Source organism: Suricata suricatta, chromosome 9 (assembly GCF_006229205.1).
Source record: "Suricata suricatta isolate VVHF042 chromosome 9, meerkat_22Aug2017_6uvM2_HiC, whole genome shotgun sequence".
Lineage (NCBI taxonomy): Eukaryota > Metazoa > Chordata > Mammalia > Carnivora > Herpestidae > Suricata > Suricata suricatta.
The window spans coordinates 89,445,698-89,462,671 of NC_043708.1; the positions used below are offsets into that span (position 1 = coordinate 89,445,698).

Below are 16,974 nucleotides of genomic sequence, written 5' to 3' on the forward strand. Positions count from 1 at the left end.
GTCATTGCTTAAAGTCTATGTGATTCATAATGCCGTCCAAGTAGTTTTGATGGCCCCAAAGTTTTCTGTAGATCTTTTGATAAATACTAAAAATATCTGTCAAGAAGCTGGAGAAGATGAGTAGTTCAGTTTACAGTAACAGCAAAAGCCAAAGGCCTTCTAAAAGACCCCAACGTGTGATATGAATTGCTTAAAATTTAAAAAGAGGGAAGCAATCATTTTTACTATTAATCAGCACAAAATAAATGGGGTGCCTGGGTGGCTCGGTTATGCATCTGACTCTTGGTTTCAGTTCAGGTCATGATCTCATGATTCCTGAGTTTGAGCCCCACATCGGGCTCTGCACTAACAGCACAGAGCCTGCCTGGGATTCTCACTCTCCCTCTCTCTCTGCCCCTTCTCCACTCTGTCTCTCAAAATAAACTTAAAAATAAAAAATCACATATGTCATACATATCAACACTATATATATATATATAAATCATATATATAGATATGTATACATATCCATCCCAGTGGCAACATACTAACATATTAAAAACGTGTTTTTACAAAATAAATTGGGATAGATTTTATGTAGGTAAAGTTGTCTCTATAAATCCACAGAGAACTATAGATAGCCTAGCAGTAGAGGTCAGAATGCTGAGTACTTAGATAACTTACACGAAGACTGTTAGAACACTATATTCTCCCAAATACTAGGGAACTAACTAGCTCTATGAAATGTTCCCTTTTTACCTTTTCCTTCCATATGACATACTGTCAACAATTAATATGCATAGGTCTCCCCATCATTAAAAATAAAACAAGTAAGAGGCACCTGTGTGGCTCAGTCAGTTGACTGTCTGCCTTCAGCTCAGGTCATGATCTCACAGTCTGTGGGTTCGAGCCCCACATTGGGCTCTGTGCTGACAACTCAGAACTTGATTCCGTATCTCCCATTCTCTCTGTCCTTCCCCCATCCGCACTCCATCTCTTTCTCTCTCAAAAATAAACATTAAAAATAATTATAAATAAAACAAATTAAAAAACCTTAGATACAAACCAAATTATTAGTTCTTTCTTTTTACCTTTATAGTAAGCTTTTTTTTTAATCTTATTTTTTAATGTTTATTTTTTGAAGAAGAGAGACACAGAGTGTAAGCAAGGGAGGGGCAGAGAGGGAGACACAGAATCTAAAGCAGGCTCCAGGCTCTGAGCTATCAACACAGAGCCTGATAAGGGCTCAAACCCACGACTGAGATCATGACCTGAGCTGAAGTCGGATGCTCAGCCAACTGAGCCACCCAGGAGCCCTGCCTTTACAATAAGCTTTCTAATTGCCCACTCCCTCCCCAATCTCCCTCTTTACATTTCCTCCTCCCATTTGCACTTATTTGAAATAAATGATCCGGCTTCTGCCTCAACCACTTCACAGAAACAGATTTCACAAAGGTCATTAATTTGTTATTACTGCCAAAATAAATATATTTTCAGTCCTTATTTTACTTTAGCTATCTGAAGTGTAAGAATGAATCATTCCTTTCTGAAAAGCTCTTCTCTCTGGGTATACAAATGGGTTGACCATAAATCCTCCACTTTCCAAGTAGAGTCCTCGTTTTTCCTATTGTTCTAATGTAATTATTACTGTACCCTGTCATTCTCAAAAGTGTACTGGTTGGGCTGAAAAATTATACAGTCACTTCATTTATAAGACACTGATCTTTTCCAGTTATTTCTATCTAGCCTCCTCTGTACCTTTCTTTTATTCCTCAAGTATTTAACATTTATGAATCACTCAGGTTCTGTCAACTAGTTAACTGAATTAAACAGAAGATTCTCAAATGCAAAAATGCCCAAGTAAGTTTAACATACAATTGTTATTAGAGTAAATTCACCAAAGAGGTATGTGCCAATAGAAATATTATAGCTTGATTCAACCTATTCCCCCCACTTGATTCCTTTTAAAAATTTTAGAACTATACTCTACAAAAAGTAGTCCACTTATCACACAAGTGTATAGTTTTATTAATTAGCTACTTATTTTTTTTCTAAGATGATAATTAATAATAATTTTTTAAATGTTTGTTTATTTTTGAGAGAGACAGAGCATGTGCAGGGGAGGGGCAGAGAGAGAGGAAACACAGAATCTGAAGCAGGCTCCAGGCTCTGAGCTGTCAGCACAGAGCTGAATGCAAGGTGTGAATTCACAGACCATGAGATCATGACCTGACTTGAAGTCAGAGACCCAACCAGTTGAACCATCCAGGCACCCGGGTAATAATTATAATTTAAAAATAAATAATATTTATATACAGATATCAGTTTGCCAAACTTACCTACAAATGCTCCAAATTCTACATTATCTCCTTCTGCAGCTTTAGAGTAAATAGTTTCTTGATCTTTGGTTACAGTTTCTGAGTGGCTTTTACAACTTGGCTGGGAAGGTGTACTAACAAAAAATTTGGTTGGTGGGGATGACAGATGTGGTATGCTATTAGATGAACTGCCTAATTTTTGATTTTTACTGAACATTTTTAGCATTTCTGCCCCATGTGGTCTCTGTCGCAGTTCTGGAGGAGAAACAGCACTTGGGAATAAGGCACCACAAGAGGAACCAGCCTCTGGAAAATTGAATTCTTTTCTCTGGGGTATTACAGGTAAATCCTGACCAAATATGTTACAATGGGTATCTTTTTCATCTTTCATAAAAATGTTACAAAGAAAAGGATTAGTACTTTCAAGACCACCTTGAGGAAGAGAGGAACTAAGTGTATTTACAACACTATGCTTTTTCCACACAGAAGGTCTTACAGGACCATCGTCAATAAGGTTTTGAGCCAAATGTTTGGAAATACTCAATTCTCGTGTGATTTCATTGTGAACTTTGCTAGCTTCTGAAGCTTTCTGGGCAGTGAGTGTTTTTAATGTATCTACAGTCAGGGCTGAAAGATCTTGCAAATGGCCAATTTGAGAATCTAATGATTGCAATGATCTTTTTATATAGTTGACACGATCTCCAACTTCTTTAATTTGAATGCACATCTGCTCCACCCTGTAGGGGAAACACAGGCTTTTTATAAATGTTAAAAATTAATGTTTTAGAGATTCTTTTTATAATCTCAATAAATGACAATGGTAAAAAGAAATTTTACATGGAGTCACATAAGGTAAGATATAAATAAGATGTGATTATTTATAAAAAAAAAAAAAGGCACACTTAATGTTTAAGAAGGATCCAGTGCTAATTCTATCATAATAAAATCCAAGATTTCAAACATTATTGTTCCATAGTCTATTTATTATGATTCCTGCACATCAAAGTAACACACACAAAAATATGTATAAAGCTGCATATATACAGAACTAACATTACCATTATTCTAACTATACTATCTGCTTCCAGAATGTAGCAAAGACAATGGAAAAAAATGCTTTAAAACAGTAAGGATAGTTTCACTTTTCTTCACTAACTTCATTGTCCTCTATAACAAGGTCAAAAAATAACAAGAAACTGGCTTATACCAAGTTTAAGAAGTAAAGAACTGAATTGTCTTTCAATATGTAAAACTACTACTAAGCTTACTTATTTGACAAACATAAATTGAACAATGGCCATGTAGAAGACATAAAAAACCCACTGTGACATATCAATTATAATTAAAAAGTTTCTGTACCTTTCAAAAGTGACACGAATTCTCTCTTCACTCCCAGAATGGAATTTGTCATCTTTTTCATTAAAATACATCTCAACACACTGCTCTTCAAAGTCATGTAGTTTCTTTTGATCTTCTTCTGTTAAAAAAAGTTCTAAGGTGCGAGAAAAACAAAAAAAATCATTGAAGATTATCAAGATACCAAACTGTAGCTCGTGGGTCTTATGAATTATTCAGGGTTCATAAGACTACATCCATCATCTATAATTTTTTTTCTCTTTTTACTGAAGTGTTTCTAAAGCACTGAACAGGTATTTCCTTTTTTTGTTTTTTGTTTTTTTCCTTTAGCAGTATAGTTTCAGGTACCTCTTCCTTGTCTAATTTTCCTTTTCCTATAAAACGCCCTTACTCTATCTTTCTCTTTATACATCTCCCTTGTTTATCCAGGTAGTGGAATTTAAGAACCAATTTAGTACAAAAGAAAACCATTGTAAAACTTTAAGCAAAGTTTGTTATGATTAGTCTCATGTAGTATACAGAATAAAAGTATTATTGTTCAGAGCAGCAAAAACAGTTTATAAACTGCTCTTCTATAGAAAAGCAAATGTTATGTTTTCCATTACCATTTGAATGAAAACAAATAGACATGCTGTATTCAAAGAGAAGTTTAGTACTAAATTCAGTTTTATAGATACTGTATTACACTTAAAATTATTTTATGTTTAGGCAAATTCAATAAAAGTTTTTATAATAACATTAGCCAATTAAGTCTTCTGAACAAAATTAACACTTAGTCTTCAGTGTAATACTGGAAGTGATAAAATAAAAATATTCACCTTAATATATTTTACTTACTTGGTCCATCTGAAGTCTTATCTTTTTTTCTTCTTTTACATATGCAGCAAAACAGAGAAACTATATGGCTGAGAATGATAAGCGGCGGGGGCAGAACTGGTTTCTCATGATAAGCCATAATAAAATGATAACGTTGGTACTTCCATACAATATTGGAAATTGCCTTCACTTGTAAATACACATTGCTTGAATAAACAAAGAATAAAAATAAAACAAACATAGCTAATCATAAAGTTTTAAATACTAAAGATTTTATTATAATTCTGTTCTAAACAAGGATTCCAAAGACTACTCTACCATACATAAGACTAAAACGGCAAATGAGAAACTGGAAAAAACTCATGCACTAAGTATAAAGCACTAGTTTGATACTGCTGAAGGTCTTATTTATAAACTCCTAGAAAAATGAGCAGAAAATATGATCCTAAGATTTTTAAATTATATATAAATGACAAAACCATGAGAAAATAATCTTAGTAGAATCAAAGTGCAAATAAAAACATACTTTTATGTACTATCAAATTAGCAATTTATTGCTACTAAAGATAACAATACCTAGTGTTGGCAGAGATTTGAGCATGCATGTCTACTTTAGTTTATAGGCAGAAAGTCCTAAAAATGTACATATCAAACAGTTCTACTTTTAGGAAAACATACTTAAGGATTGATCAAAATTTAACTACCACATGGTTTTTGAGAACAAAATAAATTATAGACAGTTAAACAGAACAATGTAACATATTGGTTGAAAAATAGGGTCTATCGTGGAATACTGGCTAGGCAATAAAAAACTGGAGTGGGGCGCCTGGGTGGCTCAGTAGGTTAAGCATCCCACTCTTGATTTCAGCTCAGGCCCTATCTCACTGCTTATGGGTTTAAGTCCCATGCTGGGCTCTGCACTGACAGCTCAGAGCCTGCTTGGGGTTCTCTCTCTGTCTCTATATCCCTCCTCCACACTCTCTCAAAATAAATAAACATTAAAAAAACTGGAGAGGGATATTTATTCATATGGAATAATAGTCATGTTTTGCTTAATTAAAAACACTATACAAAATGTAAGAACATTATTTTTGAAGAGAAAAAATACTCACAAATATTCATAAAAAATAACAGAAAGAAGTACACCAAAATATAAATAAGATTACTGATGAATTCTCTACTTGCCTTTCTGTTTTATATACTAATATGTGTATTCCTCGGCAACCTAGTAAAACTACCTAACAGAGATGAAATTTATAAAAGAATTGTGTTGATTTGAAAAAGCATGCCTTCCTATATGTAATTTTCAAAGATAATCTTAATAGTCTAAGCTCTAAAAATTTTTATGTTTGAAATTTTGTACATACCCTTCAAAATGAGAACTGTATATAAAATGATCTCATTATAATAAGCAACTGAATAAAATTCTTACTTGAAAAATGCAATAAGAAGATTGACCATAATGATATACTGTACAAAGAGGTAGACTGCTTGAAGAAATGGAGTCAACCATGTCCCAGGACCACAGATTTGAGGGATAGCAGAATCATTTGCACACACTTTGGAAAGAAGAAAAAAAATTTAGAAACAGTAATTCACACCCGTAACTATTTTAAGTAAGTATTTATGTATATTGGAAGGAAGTTCTGATTATGTAGAAATCTATTTCAGATTCCAGTAAAAGCTTCTGGGAAAGCAAGTGGAACACAAACTTAGTAATATTCCAACGCAGGGGCACCTGGGTGGCTCAGCTGGTTAAGGGTCCCACTCTTGATTTTTATTTAGTTCATGATCTCATGGTCCTGAGATGGAGCCCCACTCAGGCTCTGTGCTGAGTGTGGGGCCTGCTTAAGACTCTTCCTCCCACTCGTTCTGCCCTTCCCTGGCTTGCACTTGTGTTCTCTTTCCCAGGCCCTCTCTCAAAAGAAAAATTTTTTTTTCAAGAGAAAATATTTGTGAGGGATGTGGGTATCTGTTCTACCACTCTATTCTAGATGAGAAGGAAAACCGTTGTGTTGTGTATGCAATTGAAGGCAGGTTTAGCTCAAGGAACATTAAGTAGAATAAAATTCTACTTAACTTAGACACGCTATAGCATTTCTGTAAGAAAAATAACTATAAAAGGGTATGATAAACTCACAGTAAATTTACAAACATGAAGATTAACGAGTTTATCTTACTATGTCACAAAAGAGGGTTGAAAGAGTGGTTTAAGTGCCTCTCAAATAGACAATGATTAGATTTTAATTCCTTGGTTTTCATCAACTCCACCAGAAAGGTTTCTGAAACCAGAACACAGCTGAATAAAAACAAGGGAAGACCTTTAGTACCCACCAGGGTATTAAAAGAATAAAGCAAAATAATTTAAGTGGGGGTAAGAAATAAATAATTGATTAAATAATGAGTTAGTGACAAGTTTTATATAAATGCTTGTAATATAATTAACATTTGTTTAGTAATCATTTAAAGATATATACACCACTGAAACACTCAAATGCACAACGTTCTTTTGGTCTTAAAAAGCTTTATGAATCTTGGGGCGCCTGGGTGGCTCAGTTGCTTAGGCCTCCAACTTTTGATTTCAGCTCAGGTCACCATCTCATGGTCAGTGGGTTTGAGCTCCAACTTGGGCTCAGTGCTGACAGCAAGGGGCCTGCTTGGGATCCTCTCTCTCCTCTCTCTCTGCCTTTCCCACTGTACATGTGCTCACTCTCTCTCTCAACAAATAAACATTTTTTTAAAAAAAGCTTTAGGAATCTATTTTTATTCTATTCACATTAGTTTGATAAAGCAAGTACCCAAGGAAGAGAATGAAAGAGACTAGAAGGCTATATTCAATGCTTTAAAATACTAAACTAGAACCACATCAGAAAAAAGTAGAAAATGAAAACCTGAAAAGGGTGTTGAACAGGAAAGTATTAAACATAAAATTTGACCAGACGGGTAAAACCTCACAGTTTTAAGCAAAATCTGTAACAACTAAAGACCACTGTGTAGCCATCCTCTAAATAAATATGTACCCAGGGAGCAACACAGGTATGGGGTGAGGGAAGAATAAAGTGAGAGTGCAAAAGAGATCAAGACCAAACTAACAAAATAAAGATTCTATAATAACAAATGTGGAGGTTAGTAGAACATCCTTGAAAGCTGGCAGCATCACCTATGTTCACAAGCTACCTAGCCTCATTAACTAAAACAATTTTAAAAAAATGTATTCCCTTATGCAGTTGAATTCCGTAATTCAAGAGTTTATCCAACCTACCATGTTTGGTCTAATCCTATTACCCTCACCCCAACTGTTTCAGGGATCTGATGATGTAGGATGAGGACAATTTGAGCTAATGAGATTGAAAGAACAGGTTCAGTAGGGGCCTTCTGGGAAATGGACTTTTTACCCTTAAGAGAACCAAAGAAAACACCATCTCTTTCCTCCACTAGTGACAGTCTTCCAATCATAAGGGAAACCTGTATGAATCAGACATTGTGATTACAGAGCAGTGGGATGAAAGAGAATAAATGTTAACAGCTATGAGTTAACAAATGCCAAAGACCACTCTACCTCTGAACTTTGTGTTACACAGGCTAATAAATGGCCTTATTGTGTAAGCCAGGTTAGGCCAGATTTCCATTTGTGGCTGAAAAAGTTCTAAAATACTTTTTTCAATTAATTTTTGTACTTTTTTTTGGAGGGGGGGCTAAACTAATGTATTTTGAGAGGGCTTAGGTTAGTAATAGTTTGACATGTGAAAATATGTAATATTACTGTAATGTAATTCTAATCTTAAAACATAAAATAACCAAAAGATGAATTTGGAAACATAAACCCTTACCATCAATTTCATATGCGTAAACTTCACCAAAAATCATCCAGTATGGATGAAAAACTATGTCTTTAGCAAGAGTCCAAGAAGGTTCTTCACGAGGATAAAGTATTGCTTTTCTGGGAACACCAAAACTAAGTAATACAAGAGCCATAATCACTACAATGTAGAACATATTGGCTACCTGTTAAAAAATGAGTATTGTTAAAATAGGAATTGAAAAACAATGACAATTATTCATCTTAAAATAGCTTTTAACGTTCTAATAGACAACGAAAATCTTGGATTTTCTTTTTATTGCTAGTATTAGCATTCAGGAAAAATCTTATCACTACATAAACCTTAACATCAAGGAGATTATGTAAAAACTGATCCGTGAAACTAGACAGTGTAGGGCATTTTCTATACAATGAACCATATCACTGGTTTCAACTGGAGGCTGCTTATCTTGAGCCCAAGAAGATTTAAAGTGGTACAGACACATGGGCAGATTCAGGGAATCAATTTCTCAATTGTGCTCTTTCCTAAAACTGTTGTATTGTTATACTGGAGGTTCAGACTGACTTTTCTACCTCCCTGTGATAACTGTCCTTTGCCCACTTCATATACAAAAAAGTGTTTTCACCCATCTTTAACCCTACACCATGGTGCCTTATCCTAGACTGTGAAAACCTCCTAGGAGCTAGGTAAAACAATAAACTGAATTATCAGCACGGATGTTGGAAAAAATAAGCTGATACTAATAAATGATTAAAAAATCCTTTTACAAATCAGGTAAGTCTGCAATTCTTTAATTTCAACAAAACTGAAAAAGAGCCTAATTAAACAATCACTTAATAAGTTAAAAAAACTTTTTTTTACTATTAAATCACAATGTGAATTTTGGAATCATTACTCAAGAATTCTAAGAGTTAAGTGAAATGCTATAATAGAACTTTAATTTCTATCCACTTATTTAACTGTATAAATGCTCAGCATTTACATCTAAAAAAGTGAATGTTGTCTTACTCCAACAATGTAGTATTCATCAACAAATAATAATCTACAGGGGGAGGACCCACACAGATTGAGACTACATTTACAATAAATCTGCACTTTAATCTACTGTAAACCAACCATAATTGCAATAAATTAACCTAAAAATTATGATATTTGCATGGATTTTTAAATAAATATATTCTGAGAGTAGAAATAGAAGGCAGGATTGTGAAAGGTAAAGAAAACAATAAGTCTAGACTACATAAAGAAGTTACAAAATATTTATTTATATGTAATTATTTAGAATTGATCCTTCCATCTTTGAAATTCTTAGATCTGCCAAAAAACTTCCTTTTTAAATTAAGTTAGAGTTGAGTCTCTGTGACTTGCAATTGAAGAGTCTTCCTAATATTCTCCAAGATTCAGTTTTCTTATTTGAAAAATAGTCAATGAATGCCTCCTTTGAGTGTTTAACATACTATGAGAATGTATGTTTTCAAAAAACAAAGTCTCAGGATAAAAGATTTAAAAAGGCAAACCATCAAAACATTATTCATGACATTCGATACACTATGGAATCTAAATATTAGAGAAAAGGTCCAAGTCAAAAATTCAAAATAAAGCTCAAATCTGTACTTAAGTATCCTAAAATTATTCAAGGTCTGTGGCTGATGATTCACATAAAACCTATTTGACAACCTTCCTTATACTTGATAAATTTAATTAGAAATATTTAAATATCCCATTTTCTCACATCTAAAATGATGATTACTAGCTTCAGTGTACAATATATGGAGCAGGAAAAGTTTACCATTTACCATTTAATTTAGTCTGATCTTTATTAATAATACCAACTGAGAGGAAGATTTCTTCTATTTTCATCTTTTGTATCTTCAAGCTTTTCAAAGCTGTTTTCTCTGATTAGAAATTGCCTGCTCAGGAAAAGTTCCCGTATGTGTGTGCCAAACTTTAAAATACCATATTCTCTATGAAAGCCTTCATGACAAAATTAGGTACTATCTCCTTAATCTTCACACAAGTTTATCATCTCTTTCTGTAGCTATTTATCTGTTCATATGCTTGTCTTATAATTAAACTGTGAGTTCCAAGGGGATCTGGACCATGTTTTATTGATCTTTGTAGGCTCAGCTTAGTGCACTGCATATAACAGATACACAATGATAAAAGAAACAATGTTAAATTACTCTAGGAATCTACCACTATAAAATTCATCTCCTTTATTCATTAAAGATATACTTCAATGAAGGATTTCTTAGGCTCCACAGCACCTACTTTAAGCAGAGAATTAGCATATTAACCATTTTAAGTTCTGAAAAGGACTGAAAGGGAAAATGGCACTAGGAGATAATGAGGTGGTAAATGACTAGTTTTAGAGGGAAAAGACATAATCCTGGTGGAAGGTAGTTCTAGAGAAGATCACAGATAAAGAAGAAAATGAAATCTGTATTCAAGCTTGAATGGGAGAACTAGAAGGAGTTTGGGGAGCACCTAAGAAGCAAGATTCAGATGAAAACCCAGAAAACTTCTATTTTTTCTCTTGGCTCCCTCTACTTTTCTAATCTCCATCCTTTATTGTGGCTGTTCACTGCTCTATTTCCTATACCTCTACTTTACTGAATACTACCATTAAGTTAACCTGATGCCACAAAGGCACTAAATAATCTGGCAGGCAATGAAAATTGGAGGGCCTCTTTGCATGCTAACACGTACGCTAAAACCAATTCTTTCCTAAAAGCCTTAACTCCCCTACTTTTCCTGGAAACACTACCACTTTATGAAAAAATACAAAATGGATGAATAATGTACTTCTTTGGTATGACTAACAGTAAATGAGTAATTCTCAACTAGAAATAGAGGGCACATTTTTCTGAAGGGGAAATGTATAGCCTGAAAAAGCAAATATAATAAATAGTAAACTTTATATTTAAAAAACTAAAAAAAAATCTTATTTTCATAATGTTGATAATTCTGTAAGCTAGTGGGGTTACTCAGAATATTAATTTAGAAGACAAGGATTTTCCACAATTAAGGAAAAGGGTTTCAGAAACTCTATTAAAAGGGGGCAGGTCTTTAAAAACAATTGAGAAACAGCACGTATTATAATGAGCCTATTTTGATAAGCAATTATATACATGTATTTGTGTGGTATTTAACACACATTTATTCATGTATGTGTTGAAGGATACCAAGGTATCACACTAACTGTTACCAGTGAGGTCTCTCAATGATAGTTTGTATTTACTAAAATTTTCTACATTGAATAGTAATTTTAGAATAGGAAGAAAAAGTTATGTTTACAAAAGCAATCATATATTACCTTTTTCATCACTGAAAACTAAAAGCAGTTTAGGCCAGGAGTAGGCATTACACACTCTAGATTTTTCAGTTCAATGCATAAGGAATCGTACGTTAAATCTGACCTCTATATATTAAAAATCAAAACCTGCCAGTTGGTTAAGGCTATGGAAAAAAGCAAGATACTGAGCATATTATATCAGGAATAGATGAGATATTCTGACTAACTTTAAAAAACAGTCTAGATCTGTGAAGATAGGAGGAAGAGGTATCTAAAGACAGATCACAGGTAGTGTAATATTATTTAGGTAGCATTATCTTACAAATACATAATAACAAGACATGATCAGTGTGGGAAGCTGGAGCTGCACAAGAGAAACACTTGAGACTTTTTCAGTCTGTCCCCAGTTGCTGAAAATCATCAACTAACAAATAATCTGACTAGCTGGTTTCAGCATCCATACACTGAGAAGTCCCTCTAAAATGATATGATAAGGAAAGATAAAAAAGTATCAATTTACTCCTCTTAAAGAAAAAAAAAATTAAACTTGGTGGACAAGAGACTCTTCCATGGTTTCCTTCATATTTTCCTTCTCTAAAGTCCCAGTTTTCAATTCAATGTTTTATATAATCCAGGCTAGGCTGTGTTTATCCAACCTGACAGCTAATTCCTTATCATAAAAGAAGTTCCAGTCAGGTTGTATCTTTTTACTCCTATCAAGGGCTTTCAAAGAACAGCTCATATACCACTGCTTTAATAAAAAGCCTCCACAGATTTATCTCTTTCCATGAAGCCCTATATCCCCTACTCACCAATTTTATCAATAAACCACATGGACAGTTTACTAATACCTTATATAATCTCCTAAAATAAATACTTATGTAAAATGAGCTCCAAGCTAGATTACAGAATTATTTTTTAAAAATATAGGACTGGCAAAGTCAAAAAGGAGAAATGTGGTTCCACAAAGTTCAGAGGCACTGTCTTGCATAGCAGCGAGAATATAATAAACATTAAAAACCACCTGGTGAAAGATTATAGAATTTAAAATTTATAATCTGTGGCTAAGCTTATAAAATTAAGAGAAAAAAACTTAAGAATCAACCTATTAAAACACAATGAATATTCAGTATTTTTATGTCTTTTTTTTTCTACTTGTAGTGGTTTTATCCATCCAACCAGCAAATATTTACTAAGGAAATGCTACTATGTGACACACACTACACTAAGTACTAGAGATATAAAGGTGACCAAAACCAGACAAGGTTCCTACTACAAGGAGTATAGTCCAGAGAAGTATATATTCTTACTGATAAAAATGTAGTTTAAATATAGTTAGACACAGAAATATTCTGTAGAAGAGGAACATGGGTTCCCTAAAATTATACAGCAAATAAACCTGATCTAGCAGGAAAAGATTAAAAAAAAACACTCCTCTAAAAAAATCATGGGAAAAAAAAATCATGTTGGAGATGTGATCTGTAGGATAAACCTAACTTAGTCAAAAAAGCTAAGGGTGTGAGTATATATAAGGGTAGTCACTCCTGGCAAAAAGAACATGAACTATGGTACCATGGTAGGGACTATGTTAAAGAAAATAAAGAAAAGCCTGTATGACTATAGCACAACTAAAAGATCAAAAAATGGTTAAGCGTCCAACTTGAGCTCAGGTCACATTCCCATGATTTGTGAGTTCCAGCCTGCTGTGCTGACAGCCTGGAGCCTGCTTTGGATACTATGTCTCCCTCTCTGTCTGCCCCCTCCCCCCCACTTGCCATCTGTCTCTGTCTCAAAAATAAACAAACATTTAAAAAAAATTTTTTAAATAGTTAAGAGATGAGACTTCAAAAGAAAGCAATGAAGATGTTTCTATTGAAGGAAAAAAAAGGTAAAAAAATACATAAGATCTCTCCATATCATTTCTTAAAATTGCATGTGAATCTATAATTATCTCTAAATTAAAAGTAAAAAAGAGAAGCAAGAAGTCAAACTGGACAGGGCTGAAGAATTTCATTAACTATACTGATCTCTAGGGGTAATGAAAAAGCTTTAGATTTTTAAGGAAGGAGAAATGACATATACAGATATGCATTTTGAAATTACTCTAGCTATAATATAATTAAAGATAGGCCACAGTGGTTATGAGTGAACAGATTTTAATAGATTACTGCAGGTGCCAGATGATGATGGACTGGTTTAGGATAGTAGACTAGTAGTAAAGATGAAAAGAACTTCACAAATGGTAGCTAATAAACTTATATTTTTTCATTCTGATCTCAAATTGTACTGGAAAGTAGCATTTAAGAAACTAAAACATTTTAAGATAGAACAAAAAAATGATTTTCATAATCTTATCCCATCACATATTTTCTTCAAAAGTTAATATCCTGAGGAATGGCTGATTTGAAATATGAAGCAAATAAACATGAAATAACATTCTCTAGTTTAAGCAAAACTATATTAGTAACAGGTTTTTATGATTTTAAGAACACTTATCAATAAGCCCATGAATATTATTAGATGCCTCTCAACTTACCATTTTTCCAATCATCATTACATAAGGTCCTGCCTGTTGATTTACAGCTAGAAAATCTAGCAAACGCACATACCAAAATATTATGTTAAGACAGTAAATTAATCTTCCAGCAACAAAAACATGATTATCATATGCATTCTCAAAGTTCCATTTTGCTCCAAATCTTAGTCCAAATCCAATGAAGAAAGAAATTATAGCAATTGTATCACTGATATTGAAGTAATCACTAAACCACACTTTAATCTTCTGGCTTATTTTCCCGGCTTCAGACATAAAGATCTAAGGATTAAAAAAAAATCAAATTAGGCTGTTTAAGAAATTAATTTCTTCCAATTAAAATATATACCAGCATTAAATTACACTATCACAGTAGAATTTTATATCTTTTAATATTTCAAAGTATTTTTTAAAACTGAAGTATAGTTAACACATTACATTAACTTCAGGGGTCCAACACAGTGATTCAATAACTCTAGACCTTATGCTATGTTCACAAGTGTAGCTGCCATCAGTCACCACACAATGCTATTACAATACCAAGGACTATATTCCAACTATGCTGCACGCTTCAGCCCCATGACTTATACCTGCCATGACTAGAAGTCTGTACCTTCTACTCCCCTTCACTCATTTTGCCAATCTCTCCTCTTCTCCTCCACCATCCTTTGTTTTCTGTGTTTATAAGTCTGTTTTTGTGTTTGCTTGTTTTCTTTTTAAGATCTCATATATAAGTGAAATTATACAGTATTTGTCATTTGGTATTTGTCAAAGTATGTTTGATTATCTTGGCATCTGATGACATATTTGACTACTAAAACAATCCAGTAAGGTATCAGAGACAGATACTTCTTGTCCTCATTCTATATATGTATGTGTGTATATATATATAAACTCATATAAGTATGTGTAATCCCACAAATAAATAACCTATTCAATCAAGGTCATCTTACTAATAAGAAGTTGAAAATCTTAAATTAGAACACAGTTCTCTAGAAAGTGAGATACTGCTGAAAGTTTTATTTTTCATCAAAACAACAGAATAGGCTAGCAGAATCTTTCAAAGGTGCTTTATTGCAGAAAGTAAACAACTCAGTGGTTTAAGTACCTGTACTTTTTTCTTCCCTTAAAAATAAAAATTAAAAATTTATTTTTTGTGTGGGGAATGGTAATATATTTACAACTTCAAAATCATAATGTATATAAAAATAAGTACTGAAGGGGCACTTGGGTGCCTCAGTCGGTTAAGCATCTGACTTCAGCTCAGGTCATGATCTTGTGGTTCATGAGCCCATGTGGGGCTCTCTGCTGTCAGCATGCAGCCTGCTTCAGAGTCTTTGTGCCCTCCCTCTCTAAGCTCCTTCCTACCTTGTGTGTGCGCTCTCTCTCAAAAATAAATAAACATTAAAAAAAAAAAGAGAGAGAGAAGTATTGAAAAGTCTCCTGTCCACTCTTGTTCCTCAGCCAATTAACTTCCCTTCCAATTAGAGGAAACCACTGTTATTATAATCTCATGAATCCTTATAGAACTGTTTTATGAATATGAATTTAAAAAATTCTTCACAACTTACTTTTATCATTTAACAATTTAATTTTTTCAAACATGTTAGTAAAATAGATTTCATAAATATATATAAACCATGGAACTCAGAGAAATTAAAAATACATAATAACCTATTTACTTTTGTAATATCATGTATTCTCTAAACCTAAAGCACAAACAATTCAGAAGTACTTAAATCAGCGTGTTATAAAACTATACTTATGCAATTACTACTGTGAATAAAAACTATAAACATTTAAGGAAAAAAATACTTATTTTTCAAAATCAAGATGTAAGAAAATTTACAAGTTAAACTGAAAACTGTAATAGGGGCACTTGACTGGCTCAGTTGTTTAAGCATCCAACTTTGGCGCAGGTCATGATCTCGTGGCTTGTGGGCTGGAATCCCACAAGGGGTTCTGTGCTGACAGCTCAGAGCCTGGAGTCTGCTTCAAATTCTGTGTCTTCCTCTCTCTCTCTGTCCTCCCCTGCTCATACTGTCTCTCTCTCTCTCAAAAATAAATAAAACATTAAAAAAATAAAATAAACTGAAAACTGTGACAGACACAAAGATCTAAATCTAAATGACAGTTCAATGGGCAATTCAGCACAGTTCCATAGGAAATACGATATAACAACAAAGTAAAAATCTATTCATAATTTACATACGTGATTTGCTATATGTGTAGTTAATACTTTTTGAAGAGTGACAGCATAAATATAAATGTTGAGGAAATAAAACAAAGAGATCTAGGCTATGTTTCTGAGACACACCACTATCTTTGTGATTGTGACCAAGTTAACATACTGCTCTCTATTATTTTTTTAAGTAGGCTTTCTGCCCAGTACAGAGCCCAAAGTGGGGCTTAAACTCATGATCCTGAAATCAAAACCTGAACTGAGATCAAGAGTCAGATATTTAATCAACTAAGCCAGACAGACACCCCCACTGATTTCTATTCTTATGCCACAATTTTTAAAACAGTAAAAATAAACATGTTCTATACTTCTATAATATCATCACCCTCTGAAATTATTAGTAACACATACACATATCCATATTCATGCCAAAAAACAAAACACCTTCCACACATACAGTAAGTTACTGGCAGAAAAAACCAAAGACATACCTCACGGACTTTCTCAATAGCATAGGTAAAAATATAAGCAATAACAATCCATTCTTGAACTGAAGGTAATCGTTCCATTTGTACAAGAACCACAAATGTATAAAGCATTAGAAATCCTAAGTATGCCAACTAATAAAAAGAAAATACAAAATATAAATAATATTAATTACAAAGTAAAATTTT

The 16,974-nt window shown here is 33.3% G+C and overlaps 1 protein-coding gene across 9 annotated transcripts in view; it reads right to left on the bottom strand.

Moving 5' to 3' along the window:
• The window catches only part of TRPM7 (transient receptor potential cation channel subfamily M member 7), a 125,850-nt gene that overhangs the window by 30,274 nt on the left and 78,602 nt on the right, over positions 1–16,974 (bottom strand). For 8 of the 9 annotated variants that reach the window (XR_003913754.1, XM_029953044.1, XM_029953040.1 and 5 more), the window contains exons 20-26: positions 16,792–16,920; positions 14,122–14,400; positions 8,300–8,474; positions 5,902–6,028; positions 4,491–4,675; positions 3,657–3,789; positions 2,319–3,034 (exon numbers count right to left, since the gene is read on the bottom strand). Coding sequence is in view for 8 of the 9 variants with exons in the window: in XM_029953044.1 (XP_029808904.1) it covers positions 2,319–3,034; positions 3,657–3,789; positions 4,491–4,675; positions 5,902–6,028; positions 8,300–8,474; positions 14,122–14,400; positions 16,792–16,920 (1,744 nt within the window). In the remaining variant the exon portion in view is untranslated. The remainder of the gene's footprint in view (positions 1–2,318; positions 3,035–3,656; positions 3,790–4,490; positions 4,676–5,901; positions 6,029–8,299; positions 8,475–14,121; positions 14,401–16,791; positions 16,921–16,974) is intronic. The other variant, XM_029953041.1, reaches the window with a different exon arrangement.